A 20,845-nucleotide genomic window follows, 5' to 3' on the forward strand; every position below is an offset into this window, starting at 1 on the left:
ATATTCCTAGTGTTTTCAGATCCTCTAATTGATTCGTGTGGATCATGGAGCATTGGGCTACAAGACCATTTTAACTGTGCTGTCCTGGGGAAGGAGGGACTGTTTTCTTTTCTTTTAAAATGTTCTATGAGGACTTTGACTGGTGACACTTCAATCTCAGTTGAAGGAGATTCTAAAAATAATGCTTTCTGATGATGTAAAATAGTTCAGGTCAGGAAGGCTATAAGTAATATTGTTCTTATTTTGTCACTGAAGAGGAAAAGATAAAGTGGTAAGTCTTAAAATCATGGATCAGAGTAAAAAATTCCAAACCACTGCTGTAATATTTGAAGCATCATTGCCTAGATACAGGTTATTTGAAAAAAGAGTAGAGAATCACTGCTGTTTGTCCACTGAATAGTCATTACTGATGCAACATACTTTAATTTTAGGACTTAAGCTGCTTGCTCTAACAGTGCAATATTTTAAATCTGGTATTTGCTCCGGCTGGGAGCTGCTCTTTGCATTTCTAGGCTCTGCCTGCATGTATCTTTATAATGCAAGCAGATAGTCTTTGTTGGCTTGAATTCTTCAAGGAATCTCTGAGTACTCTCATTTAGTCTCATTTAGTTCAACACCTAAAGGCTGTCAGGTTTGAAATTTAAAAATAAGAATGCATAGTTAAATATTTGGTTGCCATTAATACACTAAGCAATTACTCTGTTTAGTATTTATTTGGTAGAGATGAACATGATCTCATTAATATTAACCTGAGAAGCTCTCTGGCTTTGTGTGCAAAAAGAATTTCCAACTAAAAATGGTAACCTCACATTTCCAGCTTGAATACAAAAATCTTTCTAAAGCCTCGTGGATGATGTATACAAGGTGTGAGTTTTTAACAGGTCTCTTAAGAAGTAGCTATAGTTTACAGTTCTACCAGAAGTATGTTTGAAAGTGTGTCACAGACAAAATCCCCATCAATTTTTGATAATTCTCAAAATCCAGTGCCAGAGACAGACGTTCAAAGGGACCTGTTGTTTGTGTGTGTTTGTTTGTTTTTTGTCCTTGGTTTATTACCCTGTCTAAACTGATTGTGTAGAGATGGCTTATTCTCAGTATATCAAGATTTACTGATCTGAAACGTCTAGAATAACCCGCAGGCAGCAAATATAAAAGTAAAAGTAGGCAAAGCAAAGCAATAAGGTGGTTTGGTATTTGGGAAAGTAAATGCAATCTGAGCGTGAAAGTGGGAAATTACATCAGATTCCAGGTGGAAGAATCTTTTAATGGGACTTTGTGACTGGAAAAAAAAATACTGTTGAACACTAGAAGAAATGTGTATCTTTCTCCTGTATAGACTAGGCCTTCAATAGCACATTCCTGAACTCTGTATCCCAAGAGAAAGCAACAAGTTAGTTCCTTTCTTGCATTGACAGGAAAGTGTGCTTTGTTAATCTAAATCCTCATCTACAAATAAACTCATCTCCTTCCATGAACACTTTGTGAAATTAAGAAGTGCTCTAGAAAGCAATGAATGTAAAATTCAGTTTTGCAAGGTATGACTTGCAAGCTTTCAGTATCTAAAGGGGAGCTACAGAAAAGAAGGGGACAGACTCTTCAGCAGGATCTGTGGTGATAGAACAAGGAGAAATGGTTTCAAAATCAAAGATGATAGACCTAGGTTAGATATAAGGAAAAAATCTTTTACGATGAGGATGGTGAGGCACTGGAACAGCTTGCCTGGCGATGTGGTTGATGCCCCATCCCTGGAGACTTGCAAGGCAAGGCTGGATAAGGCCCTGGGCAACATGATCTAGCTGTGGTGTCCCTGTTCATTGCAGGGGGGTTGGACTTAGATGGCCTTCAGTGGTCCCTTCCAATTCTAAGGAGTCTATGATTCTATGACTTCGGATTCTGACATGCCTGATGTGACTTTTTCCAGACTTTTTTGGTTTTGCTCCTGAAAACTTCAGTAATATTTTCACTGGAGATCTAGAAACTGGAATAACTAGAAATACTAGTACAAATGTTCTTTTCAGATTCCAATTAGAAATGTGTTTCAGATGGATTTTTCCCTAGTAGAGTAACAACAACAAAAAAACCCTCTTAGTTTCCCAGAATTCAGGATGGAGAGCCATAGAGAATACAATGAAAACACTGAAGATAAACCTTTGATCGCTTCACTGAACAAGTGGTTGATGTCCTTGTTTTTCTCCACGTTTTGATGTATAATAAAATAAAAACAAATGAAGAGGGAGTTGCCCTAACCACCTTTTCTCCTCTTTCTTCCTGAACAAGTAGCAGTGATTTTAGCAAAAGTTGAAGATGTCCATCTAGAATGGAATAAAAATGTGCCTCATGATCTGTTAATGAATGAATGTCTTCCAGGCAGTTTACTGTTAAATATTCTGATAATATAATTTGGTTTTAGGTTTTGGAATTTGATTAATATTTAAGGCTTTTCCACTGAGAAGAAGTAGTTTTCTTACCTGAATTTATAGAATACAGTAGTCATTTGGTTTGGGAAGATAGGAAATGTGGGTTCATAGAAAACAGGGTAGATAGATTATTTATTATTATTTAGTTTTGTATGTAGGCTTAGAAAACTTAATCTGGTAAGACTAGGAAGACTATTGCTTGAGTTCTATCATCTCAGTACTCTTGAATGGCTGTTTCTAGTTCCATGGTTTTGAATTTCAACATTGTATTCAAAAAGCGTGGAGCCATACTTAAAGCTGAGTTATTTCATTTGCCAGCTTCCTCTATACTGTGCTGTGTTCAGAATTTCCTGGGAGTGTTACTTTGTTAAACATCAGCTGCATTTTAAAATTAGAATCATGTTTTTGAGATTCTTGGAAAAGGCAATTTTCATGTCTCTTACTGCTTTTTTCAATTTATTTTTTTTAATTTTTTTGTTTGCTGGTCTCTGACACTTTTGTTTCTGGATCCTTTCTTACTACAACTGCCAAAGATGAAGTAAGGGATTTTAAGATGGGCATTTTGAGATGAATTCATTAAAGAGTCAGCATAGATGCATTTTGCCAGAGACTGGCAATGCAGAAAGTATTCCTCATGTGCTTGTCAGTCAGCAGAGTACGTAGATTATGATTTGAAGAGTATTCATTAAGGTTGAAAATGAGGGTCTATTTCATTAACAGAGTGGAACGGAGTAGCATCCATTGGTAGGGTTATTGTTTTTAAAGGCTAACTTTAAAAGACGGCAAGAGTTTTTGGTTCCGCGTTGGTGATTTCAGAAATGAAAAGAATTTGGTGTGTTTTGAGTTGATGTAGTTTAAAACCAAGTTGTTTCTGAAATTATTTATTTATTTTTAACCTTGAAGGCACACCTCAGGAGGAAAAGTGACTTCTTATAGATCACTTGAGGGTTAGGTATCTTTTTCTAAGACTGTATGCCATGACCAAATAATTTGGGTGTGCCATCTACCGTGATCCTTATTGATCCCTGTTAGAAATTGTCATGAGAGGTTCAAGCCTACTGTTTCTCCATCCTAGTAGGCATGACGAGGAAACGTAGTTACTTTTCATTTGGGTGTGTGTGTTTTGGCATTACTGCACGTAACACATGGAGCTATGACTTCTATGCTGTGTAACAAAGGAGAAGGAAATGTTAGACTTGCTATAAAATGAGAAACGAGGGAAATCTGAACTTATGACAATAGATTTCCATAAAGATAGGATACTCAGGATGCAAATATAAACTGGTTTTGCTAGTATTCTCTTCAAAGTGTATTTAGAACAGTTCAGTAAAATGAAGCTACCTTTATCTCGAGATAGACTTTAATATTCTGGGAATGCCATAACTATCACAAAAGAAGAGGATTAATTTTAGAATGACTGATTTTTCCTGTGTAAGCAGAGTCAGAAGTTGCAAAACTGTAGGATGTTGATCCACTTCCTTGACATGGGACGGGCATATGTATTTCAGTTGTGGACTTCCCCTAAGCAGCACAGGAAAAGATTGAAGTACACTTTGTGCGGCAGTTGTTTGCTCATCTTTGAACCTTTCCTGTTCTTTCAGTGCCTCTACTAAAACCCTCAGATAGGAATATGGGTCCTATCTAGGGGTTAATTTCATAATGAATGCAATAATCTGGTATGTACTTTTTTCTGTCCTACACATGGCAAGCTTGAACAGCATATCTCTTATCTGTTGTCTTATGGCCCAGGCTTTCAAAGCTTAAGAGATCTTTGATTTCTAAAAGAGGCTTTTCATTTCTTGTACTTCAGTTGACTTTACACCATGTTTTGGTAGCCTACTGAGATTACAAAGTAATTATTAAGAGCTGTAGGTAGCAAGTGCAAGCTGAAATAAATAAAAGCACTATTTTCAGTGTTGCCTCAGGCTGAATCTTGGTCATTTTGCTGTCACATTTGTCACTATTCAAAACTATTCAAAAGAAATGGTGTAACTTACAAAAAATGTAGTAGTTGGACATAGTGGTGGTTAAAATCAGCTTTCCTAAATTACACTGAATTGCTTTTCTGTTTTTTTTTAATTATTATTATTCTTGAGAACTTTTTTTGAGTTATTCTTTCTCTTTCTCTCTTCTCACCTCCCCTACTCCCCTTTCACCCCCGTAGTGCAATTTATTAGACTGTTAATTATTCTCAACATGTTACGGAGTAGTTACTAAAATTGTCAATTCCTGGGCTCTTGAATACTCAAAAAATAATTAATGCTATCTTATTACTTATAAATATTCTTATCTCTTAATACTGATGTAATTGTTACTCAGGGTAACAAGTATGTTAGAACTGTTTCCCCGAAAGCATAGCCTAGCAGGCTTGCTAAATAGAGTTAACTGTATCTGGGTGATGTTCTTCTCTTTAATACTGTAAGTAACTTGACATGAATGTGTGGACTCATTGAAAGAGATGGAGCCAAAGAAAGTGATAAAAAGTTAAAAGAATAGAACAATCTGAAACATAGTTACCACTCATTTTCTGCTATTTAGTCATCTTGCAAACTAGAGCATGGGAAACAGCATGTTGTAATGTCTGTGACATACATGGGTTTTTTTTGCAATATTTCAAGTTACCAGTATTTTATACTTCTAATGTCCTAGTACAGATAGGAAAAGAAGTAATAGCCTGCACCATTCAAGCCCCCCCCCAAAAAGCATTCCTATTTGTTCAATAGTTTTTAGCAAATTAAGCCCTTAAGCATTATGGTGAAATCTGTCCTTGTTGCTTGAGAAAATAGCAGTTCATATATCCAAACAGGCCTTTTTTTCTGTACGATATCACATTGTAATTGCTATAAAAAGAACTCCTCACAGTGGGAACATTGAGCACTGGAGCAGGTTGCTCACAGAGGTTGTGGTATCGTCCTTAGAGGTTTGGAAAGGTCAGCTGGGCCTTGGGCATCCTGATCTAGCTTTGAAGTTAGCCTTGCTCTGAACAGGAGGTTGGGCTAGATAACCTCCAGAGGTCTCTTTCAACCTGAGTGATTCCAGAATGATGCACCTAATAAATGACTGTAAAGAGCTTGTAAATGGCAGAAGCTTTTCATGCAGAGAATACCCAGTGTATGCTGTATATTGTAATCACACTCAAAAGTGGAAGCAAAGCTGAGTTGAAGGGCTGTCTAAAAGGTGGTGAAGGAGACATATATGTTCTTTTCCACTAACTGTGTGCTAGGAATTTATTAGAAGCTATAAAATGCCTTTTCTTTTTTTTTTATACCATTTAAGATAAAGATTTCTGTGCGTTAACTTGAGGCTGTAATTCTTAATGACAGAAAGCACCTGGTCTGAGAAGACTGAAGAGCTAGAAATACCACTCCAAATGCGTGACTGCTTGGTTCTCTGAGGGTATCCTGTAAATTACAAAGGAAAATGCTGTAAAAAGTGAAGCAAATGAAGTCTAGTTTCATTCTAATCTATGCACAACATTCCCTTTTAGCCCCAGTTTTCTACCTCATAATTATTAAAATAGATCTCCATTCTCCCTTCCCCATTACAGTATTGGAGGGAACAAAGACCATGCTGTTGGCCTAGACAAGATGAGCAGGTGGTTTTGATGTAGCTGTGAAGTGGTGGGCCAGCTAATAGACCACACAGAGGCAGTGGTGATTGTGGTTCCACTTCCCAACTCACTGGGACACTACATGAGGTTTCTCTTCTTGTTCCCCAGACAGGTTTTGTGAAAATGGGTATCTTTCCTCTATGATCTTCAGCTTGCTGTCCAACTTAAGGTTTCTTTCTTGGAACTTAAGTTAGATATTGTGCATGCAGTACTGTTCTGTTTGGGAAGCTTCTGTTGTCAGTGAAAATTGTAATTTGATGGAAAAGTTTTTTCTGTCCTCAGTAAAAAAAAACAAATTAGACTGTATCTTTTGTTATCTTTTCCTCTGTTAGTGTAACATAACACTTACTTGAAATAACCGCTTGACCTTTTTAATTTTAAAACTCTGGTAAAAGCTTATTTGCTTTATATTGTTAATATATTGAAACTGTCTTTTTGTGATTGGTTTTTGAGGGACATTATAGGTTAAGTAAGAGTTGCACCTTGTTTCTGCTTTTTGTTTGTTTGTTTCCAGACATGTATTTAAAGTTTTATAGATGCTTTACTGTAACTCTGTGTTGTTTCCCAGTGATAAGAAACTGGTGCTTAAGGAAGTAGCTAGTGGTGAATCAGGAGTTGAATCAGGATTTAGCTTGCTGAACAAGGACTGACTTGATGGCAGCTTGCCATGCCTGTAGGAGTCAGCAGCTTCCACCAGAACTGGCATATCTTGAGTGTTCTAGCCAGGCTCATCTTCTTTCTGGAAGTGGTTATCTTCCCTACTGTAAGCACGTAGTATCTTACTGAGGTGTGACTTCAAAATTGCCTCTTGTTGGCAGTTTGAAACATGATTATGGGGGTATAATCCAATTCCTGCTGTTAAAAGTTCCTGAAAAGGAAAAAATGACATCACAGATGACACCCTGTAATGGTATGTAAACCATTGTAAATGGTTTTTGCAAAAGGATGGCAGCTGAAATGTTTATCTGCACTTGTATTCATTGCTGATCTCAAATACACATGTAATAGCATGTAACTCATGCATGAGTACGCTGCTGTGCATACAGTAGTTCGACTTGTGTATGCAGTTTGTGATAAACATCAGGTCTCTCCACCTCCTTGTTAAATGCAGCTCTCAGGTTGTAATAAGGAGGTTTAGATACTCTGTAGTATTCTCTAGCTGCACTTCATGAATTGCTTTTTGTTTTTGCTGCATAAGAAAATGCTGACTGTTCGGAATACTGTAGAAGAGAATTCTTCACCAGGCTGGCTGCTGCACTTTTGTGGCTGATGTACTTTTTCATGAGACAAATATATAAAAGCTGAAGTACACAAATCTCACTGTTAGGCATATTGCATAGTGAATTTTATTAGTGGGCTTTCTGGTTGTTTTCTGTGACAAGATATCCAATGTGTCATTTCCAAATGGGGAGACATGTGGAGCACTGTACAGCTTATTTTGGTATGAAATCTCTTTCCAGCTGACAGTTCAGTCCCTGATCAGTTTCATATCTCTGTGAAACTCTCACCTGCTGCTCATTTGACATTCAGTATTCTTTCTCAGTTAAATCTTGCTTCTTCTCCTTTTCACCCCTGCATGCCTCCTTGTGACCAGTTACTCAGTTTCCATGAAGAAATGATGCTATTGAAGGACTTTAAATTCCAAATCATATTTAGCTTCTTTCTGAAGAAATTTGAGGAAACAAGCATTCAACGGTTGTGTTGTGTAGGGTGTCTTTAAGTTCAGGAGCTTTGTACTGTCATGACTTGCCAGATCTCCCTTCAGCATCTCTTTCAGTGCCTCTTTTTTGAAGTTGTTCTCTGAGTCAAATTCAGACCATGTCTTGTTTTGTTCTTGCATTCGAAGGAGAATCATATTCCCTGTATTTGTTATTCTCACCATTCAATGTGCTTGAAGTTGTCTGCTGAGTTCAGGAGTTGACAGAATGAGTGGTAGAGGTCTCAAATACAACAGAAGAATAGGCAGTTGAAAAGGGAAAAAGAGATATTAGTATCTGCAAACCATAAACCAACACAGAACTGGAATCCTATGGAGATAACTGAACTGTGAGCTCCAAATTCAGCTTTTCTCCTAATTGTACACGAGAAGCAAATCTATAGGTAGTTAATTTCACATTTTTCTGTTAGTGCTTCAAAGTTCTAAGTCCTCAGCTTGTGTCTGAGGTCACCTCTGTTCAGCCATGAATGTTCAGCAATGCTAGTCATGTCTTGGGCAATCTCTATTGCTCAACTACTTTCATTAGCTGCTTTCTTTCTCACTCATGACAGTTCTCTTAACCTTCTTGTCTCCTAGACTCTTGTCAGCATCACATCTTATCTTTTGTGTTCTGGTTACAACCTCTGAAATTACCTCTTCAGTATTGTCATAGTCTGTTTTTATTCTTGATGCTGAAACTCTAGTTCAGGCTTTGCTTGCTTCCCTGGTCTAAATTAATCTGAATTTGCTCATTAAAGAGAATTGCAAATTGCTTACAGTTCAGCGCTGTTTCTTCTCTTCTTCAGATTGCAGAGTCTAATGTCCTGGCAGAACAGTCTTTGAAGACTAGATAAGGAGGCAGACATTAATTCAAATTATGAACCAGACTTGGTATTTACCTTTCAGTGGATGTAGAAACTGATTTGTTGTTGTTGTTGTTGGCTTTTTTTGGTTTTGAGTAAGATCAAATCATTCAGTCTAAATACTGAGTTCTGAGGATGGTTTTCCTCAGGCTTTCTCTGTAGTTTATTGAGATGCAGTGAGGCTTTCCCCTGGGATGGGAGGGTGCCGAAGTGTGGATTCTTTGCTAAACATCTTTACACTTGCTCCATTGGTGTTGGTACAGACATGAAGTAGCATCAATGGTGAGTTGTAATGATTTTGTCTTTTCATTTAAGAAAAAACAGTTGCTATCGGAAACAAAAGAAGGAAATTTCCTTGTGTGTTTAGTCTAGAGAATTTCAAACCTAAAATATAGATGAAAAATGACCTACAAGAAAATACATTTAATTACAAGTACTTAATTACAAGGCCTCAACATGTGCCAGGGTAGATTTAGGTTGTACGTTGGGAATCATTTCTTCATGGAAAGAGTGGTTGGGCATTGGAACAGGCTGACTATTGAAGTGATAGAGTCCCCATCTGTGAGGTATTTAAGAGGTGCTGTGGCTCTTAGGGATGTGTTTAGTGGTTGAGTTGTGGTGTTAGAATCATGGAAGGCTTAGGTTGGATTGGACCTTAGAAATAATCCAGTTCCATCCCCTCTGCCATGGGCAGGTTTGACACTTACTAGATCAGGCTGCTTAGGACCCCATCCAACCTTGACTTGAACTCTTTAAGGGATGGAGGTGGTGATTAGGTAATGGTTGGACTTGATGATCTTAGCAGTCTTTTCCAATCTAAATTATTCTATGATTCCGTAAGTCAGAAGTCATTCAAACCAGGTTTTTGAATTTAACTTGGGGTGTTTGTCCTCTGTTCCCCCGCTAATTCATTTCATGCTGGCCTTGAGGTGTCATAGTCCAGGAAAACGGGTACAGTAATTCATCCTTCGGTTACATTAATTATTTTCTTAGCTGCCTGTCCGTTGCACTTAGTCCTATTTAATTAACCAAGTGGCCATGCTATCTCCTCTGTCTATTAGACTTGTGTCACCTGTTTTCTACATGTGGGAATTGTGATGAAAAGGTTGGAAAGGTGTTTAATGAATAAAAACTTGCTGCTTTGTTCTAAAACAGTGCGTCTTATGCACTGGTATTGCACGAGATAAGGAAAAACTGGCAGTGGGGCTGTGTGGACACCAAATATCTTGTGTAGAATAAGTAGTGGTTATGTGCTTTTTACAGTAGCATGTGAGTAGCATTGTGCATGGTACTGCACCAGCACAACTGCTCCTCCATACCCCTTGTTGCTTCCTCTAATGAAAGGTACAACTTCAATATTACTGACATTTTTTCAGGAATGGAGGTGGAAGGATACAAACTCTGCTCTTTCTTGTTTCTAGAGTGATGGCAAAACTTAATTAAGACTGCTTTTAGGAATAGGTTTTAATACTTGACTTTCTAGAGCCTTTAAAAATGTTGAGTATTTTACAAATTTGCTAAGCTTAATATATTTACACATATATGTCCACTTTATGTATGTATCATGTCCACATGATGTCTTTCCTTAGTGATTTCTGTTTTTATGTAGCTTCTCAGATGCTAAGTTTGTTTTATTTTGTTTAAGTGGAAAAAGAGATCTCAGAGCTTCTCTTATTTTGTTTCTGCTCCACAGAAATTATCTTAGAGCATGGACACCAGTAAGAAGACAGAACCCCCTTTATCTGTAGAAATGGTACAACAAAGGGCCAATCCTGATCGCAGTCCTTCAGCATCAATTTATGTTCCAGAGCAAGGTGGCTACAAAGAAAAATTTGTAAATGCTGTGGAGGATAAGTATAAATGTGAAAAATGTCACTTCATCTTATGCAATCCTAAACAGACTGAATGTGGACACAGATTCTGTGAGACTTGCATGAATGCCTTGCTGAGGTATGTTTCCTGTTGTAATGAAGCATGTTTAAAACTTGAGAACTACTGAAAATGTAGTTTGATGTATACTGTAAGCTAATGCCCTGGGCTGGAAGCAGTCTTTAGCTTGCTGGTTGCTTTCTTATTTCTTACCCATGTGCTGATGCAATTGTTTATCTCAACTTCACCCAGTATAGAAGACAACTAAAATTCTGTAAATATTGTCAAAATTGTTGTTTAAGTGTTTTAATCCTATTGTGTTGGTGCAGAAAGTAAAAAGTTAATTGTCTGGAATGTAAACTGAATACCTGTTTGCCATGACTGCTGACATGTCTATTTTGATCCAAGATCCATTTGATAATATGGAACTATGACTGTGTGAAGAAGTGAGCCTGCAAAGGCTCATTGGAATGATAGTACCTAACCTACTGATGGACTCAGATTTACAGCTGATTGGTGGGACCCTTGGATAGATGTCAATGATTGTGGAGTTTCCTTTCCCCATAAAGCGCCAGAAAACACATAGAATTGCTGTGTTTTATGGCTTCCAGTAGGGTCAGAAATGCCAGAGCATAAAATGTGTGAGCAAGTGTTTTAGACATAAAAAAAAAAAAAATACTGAAAGGTGTAATCTTTTGCAGTGTAGGTAAGAATAAAAGTGTAGCTGTTTAAAAGGAAGTATCTAGATTTTAAGAAGTATCCATGCATCTGTAGAAATATATGTCTTTGTCACTCAGCTTTGATGCATTGCTAGTGATTGCACTTAGCAGTGTTATTTTGACACTTGGTCTTATGTTTAGAGGTTGTTCTTGACGCTTTAATCTCCTGGTGTAAATAAGCAGTCAGTACTTACGTTTACTAGTAGGTAAGCAGAGGTGCAGAACAAAATGAACTTACTGGATAGTACATATTGCACTACCAATATAGAGAGGACTTGACTTAGAAAACTCTGGTGACTTCCTGTTTACTTCTTGTGACCATCCTAACTTGAGGCAGTGGCTTATATTTCACTTGTAATTCTGTAGTCTCAGAAAGATGCACGTTAAGAGTATGTGCCATATCGTAGAAGAGGTTGCATTACAGGCTTGTTACATTACCCTGTCAGACGATAGAGAGTAACCTCCATACTGAGTGTCTGTAGCTCACTAATACATTTCTGTAGGCCTTTTGCTACAGCATGCCAAATTGGAATGGGATGAGGAAGGCTTTTCTTTCAATTCTTCAGGTAAAGTGTAGTTTGCTGTGAGAAATGCAGTTATTTCTTTCTGAATATATGTTTTTGGAAGGCTCTTACATGGTTAATAGCAGTGACTGCAGAAAAGCAAACACCTGGCATGCTTGGATGTGTGCAGATGGACAGAGCAGATCCTTAACAATCCAAGCAGTAACGATTCTGGCATTGCTGGAATCTGGGCAATTTTCCTTCCCTGCTGAGAGACATGCACATGTGCTTATTACAGTGCAGCTAGAATATGTGTAATTTTATCTTCCTCTCTTTTCAACCAGTTTGTTAGTGAAGAGGACACATAGGTATAGACCATCTACCATACTGCTCTTTCTCTCTAGTTATTTCACTATGTTTAAGTGCCTGTTGCAGACAAATCCTGTACAAAATTTCTCATTCAGTGTTGATACGCTGCTGCACACACACTGATTACATACTACTAGGTTCTGTTCCAGGGTCATTCGAGGACAAAGAACTAGCAGTCAGTGTAGCTAACGCAATAAAGATGTCTGCTCAGTATGCAGCTGTAGTTTAAAAGAGCAAGTGGGATGTTTGAGTGAACTCAGTAAAAGCAAGGGAAGGATGATGTTGTATCAAACACTATATGCCCTTAAGTTGATTAGTTCTCCCTCCTCATTTTATTCCTACTTAAAAAACAAACAAACAAAAAAAACCTACAGGTGTTGAAGCTGCAAGGCAGTTAAGATACTCAGAAATACATTTGGATATATAGAATGGTCATTTCAATGAGTAAAGGCCAGTGAGATGATTTGAAATAACTATACTAATTACATAAAATAATTAAACCAATTTGGTCTTTTACATTGATCTGCAGTGTTGCAAACAATGGCAACTTGTATAGTCTGTCAATTAGTTGCCTTGCAAAAGAGTTTACCTAGCAGTTACCTAGTGCTTTTCATCTATGGATCTCAGTGCTTTAAGAGAGAAATTGCTATGGCTATCCTCATTTTATGTGGGGAAAAGGAACTGCAGAGGAGTAAATAGATTTACTCAAGATAAAGGGCCCTGGGATCTGTAGCAGCTGTTGAAACCAGAACAGGATATATAACTCACTGTCAGAGAGAGTGAGGTTTAATTATGTGTTGTTTGAAAGAGGTCTGGATAATTGAAAGAAGCAATATTTTCCATGTTTGCACCAACAGACAGAAAATTGACAAGAGCTGTGCATCGGGTACAGGTTTCATGAGGAAAACCACTACACAGGTGGCTGGAGGCATAGTGTGGTTTTATTTCCTCAGGAATTCTAGACTCAGTGTTCAAATTTTTTGTGGTAACATCATGTTGCCTCATTCTAGTAAACTGAATTCACTTTTAACATTTAAAAAACACCGTTGAATAATTGTAACTGAATAAAATGCCTCTTAAACTGGAGTTCTTACGATCTTAAAACTCAGATGAGTTGAAATACAACTTTTTTTTTTCTCTGCAGCACTCCGAGTCCAAAATGTACAGCATGTCAAGAAAGCATAGTAAAAGACAAGGTATCGTTAAACTATTTCTTATTCAAGAGTATTGAATTGTGTAGCATACATAAGATGTGTTAGTATTTTGTGGCCATTATTTCATAAGCCTAATAAGCTACTTTCAGAAGATAGTTTTGTTATAAAATCTAAGCCATGTATTTTATATGGGAGGGCAGCTCATTCTTACTGTCAACCACATGACAGAGAACAGCGTGCCAGCTTCAACTTTAATGGTCCAGCCAGGCGTTGCTACTGGTTTTCATAGCTGGGAGCTGCAGCAACACTTTGCAGTTGTTCTCTCATCAACAGAGAGGATAGTAACAAATACTGCACGTCCTGTAGGTATTCAGAGACTGTGACAGATCTTGGCAAATCTTACTCCTCATTTGGCCGCAGACCAACATCTACTGTTGACTAACTTTGTTTTACAGGTTGTTCTGTGAGCCACACTGGAACCATAGCGGTGTGAAGTTACAGTAACTGTAATAGCATCAGAGACTTTTTTAAAGTTATTTCATGCATAGATTATAATCTTTCACCTTTTTTGTCACAACAAAACTTCTTGTGTGAAAGAATGGGGTGTAAAGAAAATCATTTTTGACTTTGTATGTAGTCTATGTAGTTTTTTACATCAAATTTGTCTAAAGTACTTAGTAATGTTTTTGTGTGCTAGTAGTCTTTACTGCTTCTAGTAGTAACTATTTTCAAGAAAATGTTAGTGGGCACATCAATCTCTCCTTATTTTAACACTGAGGTGTTCGCTGAACAGTGCTTAACAATTCAGTTTTGACATAGGTGGGCTCTGGAGGAAATCAGACCAGTAATAACGATGTGTACTTGATTCATTATTTCAACTCAGGCTTTCTAGTTCTTAACACATATAAACATGTACATTTGTTATGAAACTTCCTAAATCTCTAACATAGGAGGATGATATGAAGGGCTGATGTCCAAAATCACCAAACAGCCTTCAGACATTCTCTACAAAACTTTAAAAATCATTTTCTTATCATAATTTCAGTTGGCAAAGCCATGCTTAGTAACACTGAATTACTTCGTGGGGAAAAACAACAACAAACACAACCAACCTACAGTGCTGAAAATTGGTTATTTAAATGAGATTTGTTGTTTCATTAAACTTACATCTGAAGAGTAAACAGGAATCAGTGACCTGTGTCAGATGAGATTTGGATGAGATTGTTTGCAGTGTTTCATTCTTTACTGATGCTTGGAATAGATTCACAGTCACTGTGGACAGTTCTCATCCAAACTTTTTGTTGTTATTAAGTGTTAGTACAGAACAGTTCTGTAGTTACTGCATATGCTGCAGGAATGCTGCATCACACATTTCCATTTTTCAATAAAGCAGCCATGGTTGAACATAGTTCTTTGGTATTTCTAAACTGTCACAGAAGAGATTACAAATAACTGGAGGCTCTTATCCCTTCATTTTGGACTACTAAATAACAGTAACAGTGTTCAGTCCTCTTTGCCAGTTTCTCCCCTTAGCAACAGGACTTCTTTGTAGTGCCATTGCATTGTTTCTGAATCAGAGGCTTCGTGACATATCATCTGTAAAAGGTGAAAAATCCAAGCCCCTGAGCAATCTGCTTCTAATTTCTTGCTGTTCTGTCATAGATAGAAATGCTGAAAAATCTTATAAGCACTGAAATGAAAAGATGGCTGAAACCTACTTGTCATTGAAGTAACAAACCTCCTCTGAACTAAGACCTTAAAAAATTTCTGTGACTGTATATTACTATTGAAGTGAAAACAGGTGTTTGAACAAACCAGACTAGTTGCTGTATTTTTCTCTAACCTACTGTGCTTGGACTCCTCTTCATCTTACTTCTAGTCTCCCAGATAACCTGAGGACTTCTAACTTATGCCTATTTTAGGCAAGCAAATAGCAAAAATCTTAGTCTTTTCTTCTACCTTTACCCCTTATTTTATTAGAGCTTCTGTCCAAATACCTTCTTTCACTGGTCTGCTTCATAGTGTGGTAATCTGTGATATACATGTTTAGTATTTTATTTTTTGCACATGTGGCTAGAATTAGGTGACATTACGTTGTATGATTTCTGTGTTCTTTGAACTTTCATATTCTTGAGAGCTTTTAAGTTTCTAAAGTGGGGTGGCCTTTGATATTTAATTTTTAAATTATTTTTTTTTCCAGGTATTTAAGGATAATTGTTGCAGGAGAGAACTGCTTGCCCTTCAGATATACTGCAGAAATGAAAACAAGGGCTGCAAAGAACAACTTTCCTTGGGTCAATTACTGGTAAGTAATCTAAGCGTCATAAGACTTCATTTTTGTTAAAGAATGAGAAGAAATCTTACAAATGGAAACCCTGGCCAGTGTCTTGATGCGCTCACATGAGTGGTTGATCTGAATGATTGATGAAGTTGGAACAGAATTGAATTGTTCTGAATCCTAATGTGTACTTCAAAAATGTGAGATATTTTTGGGATGTTTTTATTTCAATTTTTCATTAATAATGATAATTCTCTGATGTAAATGGTGATTTTTTTGCATGGAATTATCAAACCTTTGGCTTCACCTGACTTGCCCAGAAGTTGTAGCTTTGTTTCATTAAGGTTCATTACGTAGCAGTAATCCAGTAACTTAAGAGTCAGAAGGGATAATTACACGGTAGCCTGCAGTGAAATATGTGAGTTCTTAAACTTGCTTTGAGTGAACCAGTTCAGGTATTTAAAAAAAAAAAACAACCCTTAAAGTAGCCTATATGTTTATATGAGATAATATATGTTGAAAAAGAATGCTTACATTTTTCCTAAATAGCCTGTTGTGGAATTTTGAATATTTACAGTATGAAAGTTGGTCATATACATCTTTAGAGAAAATTTCACTGTACTCTATGTAAATGGAATGTAAAATCAGTAATGTGCTTGTGAGAAGACTTCTTACTGTTTGCTTTTGCACAATATACTGCATAGGGTAACTGTTTACTTTGGTTCTAACCTTAAATTTATTTTGAGTTATTTTCTGTGGGACATCTTCAAAGGTTAGAAGAGGTGCACAAAACTTTGTTGGCTTGACTAATTTTTATTCATCTTTCAGATGCATTTGAAAACTGATTGTCAGTTTGAAGAGCTTCCGTGTCCTCGTGCTGATTGTAAAGAAAAAATACTGAGAAAAGATTTGCCAGACCATGTAGAGAAGACCTGTAAATACCGAGAGACAACTTGTAAATACTGTAAAAGCCAAGTCCCAATGATTATGTTGCAGGTGCAGTATTTTCTTGTATGTAGAACAAGATTCTTTATGTTAATTCGGAGTAGTAATTCTTCCTGTGCTTCTGCCTAGTTGCCAGTAGAGTATTGTCTTCTCAGGTGGTCTTTGTAAGTCAAAACAGAAAATAGACTGGCTTTGTTTTTTTGTTTTGCTTTTTTTCCTCCAGTGGACGCACCAGCTACTGCGCTGTCCGGGAAACATTTTCTCTGTTTTTCTGGCATTCAGATGCTATGGTTAAAAATAATAATAATAATAATAAATTCAAATCCGCTCCTTGATGTTCATATTAAAGTAACTCTTCATTTTGCTTTTCTATTTTGCTTAAATGGATATAATAAATGCAACTCCCATCAACAATTAAATGTTATACTGGAAAAGCATAAGCATAGCAATTGACTAGAGAAATAATGTTGTTTTGTCTACTTCTTTGGTATTCTGTGAGCTGTTGAAGGAAAGAAGACAACAATGTGATAACAAAATGTCTTAGCCTGATAGCAACAGTACATGACAGGCCTAGACAGGCTTCCTGTCTAGGAGTACAGTACATGACAGGCTGTTCTAAGTAGGTTGTCTGATAAGCAGCATATTGTGAGTTGCAAGTACAGTGCAGACACTGAGAACTATACTTACGTTACATGTAGTTATAAGCTGTGTTTGCATAATTTCCCATTTTACTGTATTATGCTGAGTCTCTTACTCCCTTACATTTTAATGGTTACTTTTACTCTATTTACGTAGTTTTTATAGTTTGACCAAGAGTGATCATTCTCACTTGTATTCTTGTGTGTTTTTAAGTAAAGTATTGCCATCATGAGAAGCCACTTTGCTCTGTGGTGGTATTACAAAAAAGCCTGTGTATCCAAGGGATGGAGTACTTTCCTTGTGAGGACAGGCTGAGAGAGCTGAGGCTGTTCAGCCTGGAGAAAAGAATGTTCTGGGGAGATCTGATAGCAGCCTTTTGGTGTCTAAAGAGGAGCTGTAAGAAAGAAGGAGCAGACTCTGTAGCGGGGTCTGTTGTGATAGGACAGGGGGAAATGGTTTCAAATTAAATGAGGGGAGATTTAGGTTTGGTATAAGGAAGAAGCTTTTTTATAATAAGGGTGGTGAGGCACTGGCACAGGTTGCCCAGAGAGGTGGTGGATGCCCCATCCCTGGAGACATTCAAGGTCAGGCTGGACAGGGCTCTGAGCACCTGATGGAGCTGAGGGTGTCCCTGTTCATTGCAGGGAGTGGGACTGGATGGCCTTTGAAGGACACTTCCAACTCAAACGATTCTATGACTCTTACTGAGTTTTGGAAGTACATCTGTCTTCATATTATTGGAGCATATACTTGCAAGGTTTGGTACGTTAATAATTGTGCAGTTACTCAGCATCAGGTGGCAGAGATGTAAAAATGTATATATTTGGAGAAAATTTTTTACATTGTCTATTTTTGCACATACGAAGGTGAAACTGTAGTTAGATTATGAATGCTATTCTCAAATTTTTCTTTGGGTTGGGAATTGATAATAGGCAAAAAATGATGTTTAAAAAATATCTTCTTTCTTAGTGGACAGTATCAATCAATATTAGGTATGTATTGTACAGCTGTTTTTCCCTATCTAACCAACATGCTCATGGGTTTCTTGTTGTCAATTTATTTATATAGGGGCAATGCAGTATCTACACGTATGTTTTTGAGAGTCTGAAATCACCCATACCTTTTGAGGAACATAAAACTGTTTAGTTTCAAAAATCTCTCATTTTTGTTTATTTATTGACCTAGATTTTTTAAAGTTCAGATACTAGAGAAATGCTAATGGTTTTACTTCTTATGGTCTGAACGTCATCTCATTGTACTTTAGTAATGAGAATTAGAAGCTTAATGAGACTGAACATTTGAATGATAGGCTCCTTTTGATTTGAGGTTTGTCATCCAGAGGTTGAGTTCATCTCTAGCTTCAGTAGCCTAGAATTTTTTTTTTTATTGTAATAATGACTGAAACAGGCCTCAGTGACTTGAACTGAAAATGGAGATAGAGGGAGCGTACTGAGAAAAAAAAGTATGCAAATGGAAACAAAAATAATTTTACCGGAGTACTTCATAGAATCCCATGACCTGTAGGGTAGGAAGTCCCCATTGTTGAAGGCAGACTCTTTAGTTAACAATGTTAGTTCACCCCCTTTTTCTTTCTTTTTCTTTCTTTTAAGATGGCATTTTTCTAGCCTGCCCTGTTGTTAGGTGACTTAACTTCTTAATTTCTCTTCTTTGAACCACATGTAAAACTTTTCTTGCCACAAAGCTACCTTTTCCTCTAACTTCTGACAAAGCTGCTACATTGTAAAACAAACTAGTAGCTTGAAATCATTCTGACATATGTTTTTCTATGTTCTATTACTTGAAAGTGCTTTTCCTATAAAATTCGTAGTTAGATAATAGTGTTATGATTTAGATGTAGAAGGACGATATTTCTTGTTGCCTTGGGTCTTCACTACCGCTCCCTTCCCACCAAGGCAATCTGGGCATCACTTGTTCACTGATCTGAAATATAGCTGAACTGACTGGGACAGCCACTAGGGAAGACATGAGGCCTTGTCACCTTGCTCCTTTGTTGCTACGCTGGAGCCAGATGTGTCCCTGCTTCTTATCATCAGAGTACTGTTGGTCTGAGGAGGTGTTTTCCATCTGTGCTAGCATTGCCTCTGTTCAGGTGGCTGTGTCTTAGTAGGGAGGCACTGAACCTCCTGCTGCACTTTAAGAGGCTATCCGATCTGTCTTGGTAAGAAACTACTTGGACTTTCTTGCTTATCAGAGGGATTGCAGGAAAGACGTGCTCCAGAATGGCATGCTTGATGTGTTTGTTTTTGATTTTTTTTTAAAGTGAGGTGGAATATGTTCTCAGATACTCACAGATTTGACTGAGATTTGAACCAAGACCTTTCACATCTCTGAACTTTGGTCTCCTCTACTTGATTTTATTTCAAGGATAAACATTGTTACTGGGCAAAAAAAGGCATGCTACGTGCTCTTCCTTTTCTAGCGAGCATATAAATCTAAATCTTTGGTTCCTTTGCTTTTTTTTCCTTAAGTACTAGACACGGAACAGTTTGTTTCAAGTTGAATGGGGCATTTCCTTGACATGAAACAATTATTATTTTCCAGATTTTCATTTTGCTGAGGAAAAACTGAGAAGATATGTAAATTCAATTAGATTAGGCCTGTTTTTTTTCCCTCTGTATGGTGATAGGGTTTGACAGCTATACTAAAGAATCTGTCATCATCTAGGTTCAGATGAAAATGCCTGTCTAGCAGTGTGATAAATTTCAACATATCTTTGAACTTTGGATTTGTAGCAGTGAGACTTGGTATCAGATATTTGGGAATAAAATTTAGAAAAGTATTGGAAGGGTAATATCCTTATGTAGGAAGAAGAGATTATCTGAATGTACAGTGAATGTTTCTGAAGAGCTTTTCCATGAGCTGTGTACTCTTACTGAACAGATATCTGCTGTAGTTCTGTTCACTGTTAAAGCTGACCATTTTTGTGAGTAATTCTTGGGGGAGAAAACCCAACTTTATTACAGTCACATTGTTTTTGAGTAAAAAAGATAATATAAGATGAAACAAGTGGATTTCCTCTCCATAGGAAAAATAAGAAAATCCTTATTTTTACTTTAGAATTTTAACACATTATCAAAAGTATAAATGGACATTTCAGCATTGCAGTTCTGTAACTCTTTACACAATTGGGATAAACATTGAAAAAAACTGTGTATTTTTGAGTTATTGTAGAATACTTTTCTTTGCAGCTAAGTCCTCTCATTCATTTCAGGGTATGAGTTGATCTGTGGTTTGTTTGCTTTTTTCTCTATAGAAACATGAAGATACAGACTGCCCGTGTGTCATGGTTTCATGTCCTCATAAATGCAGTGTTAAAACACTCATGAGGAGTGAGGTAAGAAGTCTTGCCCAGTGTTGTGCAGAGAAAAACTGAATGCTTTTTTTTTAGTAAGATCTCGCAAGAATTTTGCCAGAAGCCATTTCCTTTATTAAAATGTGAGATCTAAAGAAAAGCTTTTTCTACCACACAGTTAAGTGTGAAACACTCGAGTATCTTTAATGATCTATTGAAAAGCAATTAAAAAAAATTAATGTATTAATTTTGTGTCTGTATTATAAACTTTGCTTGCCCAAGATCAGCGCATGTCTTTCCTGCTTTCTTTTTTAACATCCCTACCCTGATCTAAAGCATTTGTTGATCACAGTAGAGCAGCATCTTGGAGCAGTGGTAGTGACTGTATTAAAATAGAATGAGTGAGTGAAATTTTAGTGCATGTTGACAAGAGTTAGTAAAGACTAGAAAAACATAAGTGAATTCCTAAT

At 37.0% G+C, this 20,845-nt stretch overlaps 1 protein-coding gene across 20 annotated transcripts in view; it reads left to right on the top strand.

The window, feature by feature from the left end:
- The window catches only part of TRAF3 (TNF receptor associated factor 3), a 69,388-nt gene that overhangs the window by 26,194 nt on the left and 22,349 nt on the right, over positions 1 to 20,845 (top strand). For all 20 annotated transcript variants that reach the window (XM_046942506.1, XM_025150935.3, XM_040701285.2 and 17 more), the window contains 5 exons: positions 10,280 to 10,536; positions 13,191 to 13,242; positions 15,401 to 15,505; positions 16,307 to 16,474; positions 20,337 to 20,417. In XM_046942506.1, the coding sequence (XP_046798462.1) occupies positions 10,295 to 10,536; positions 13,191 to 13,242; positions 15,401 to 15,505; positions 16,307 to 16,474; positions 20,337 to 20,417 (648 nt within the window). In that variant the 5' untranslated portion in view covers positions 10,280 to 10,294. The remainder of the gene's footprint in view (positions 1 to 10,279; positions 10,537 to 13,190; positions 13,243 to 15,400; positions 15,506 to 16,306; positions 16,475 to 20,336; positions 20,418 to 20,845) is intronic.

The sequence above is a fragment of the Gallus gallus genome, chromosome 5 (assembly GCF_016699485.2).
Source record: "Gallus gallus isolate bGalGal1 chromosome 5, bGalGal1.mat.broiler.GRCg7b, whole genome shotgun sequence".
Lineage (NCBI taxonomy): Eukaryota > Metazoa > Chordata > Aves > Galliformes > Phasianidae > Gallus > Gallus gallus.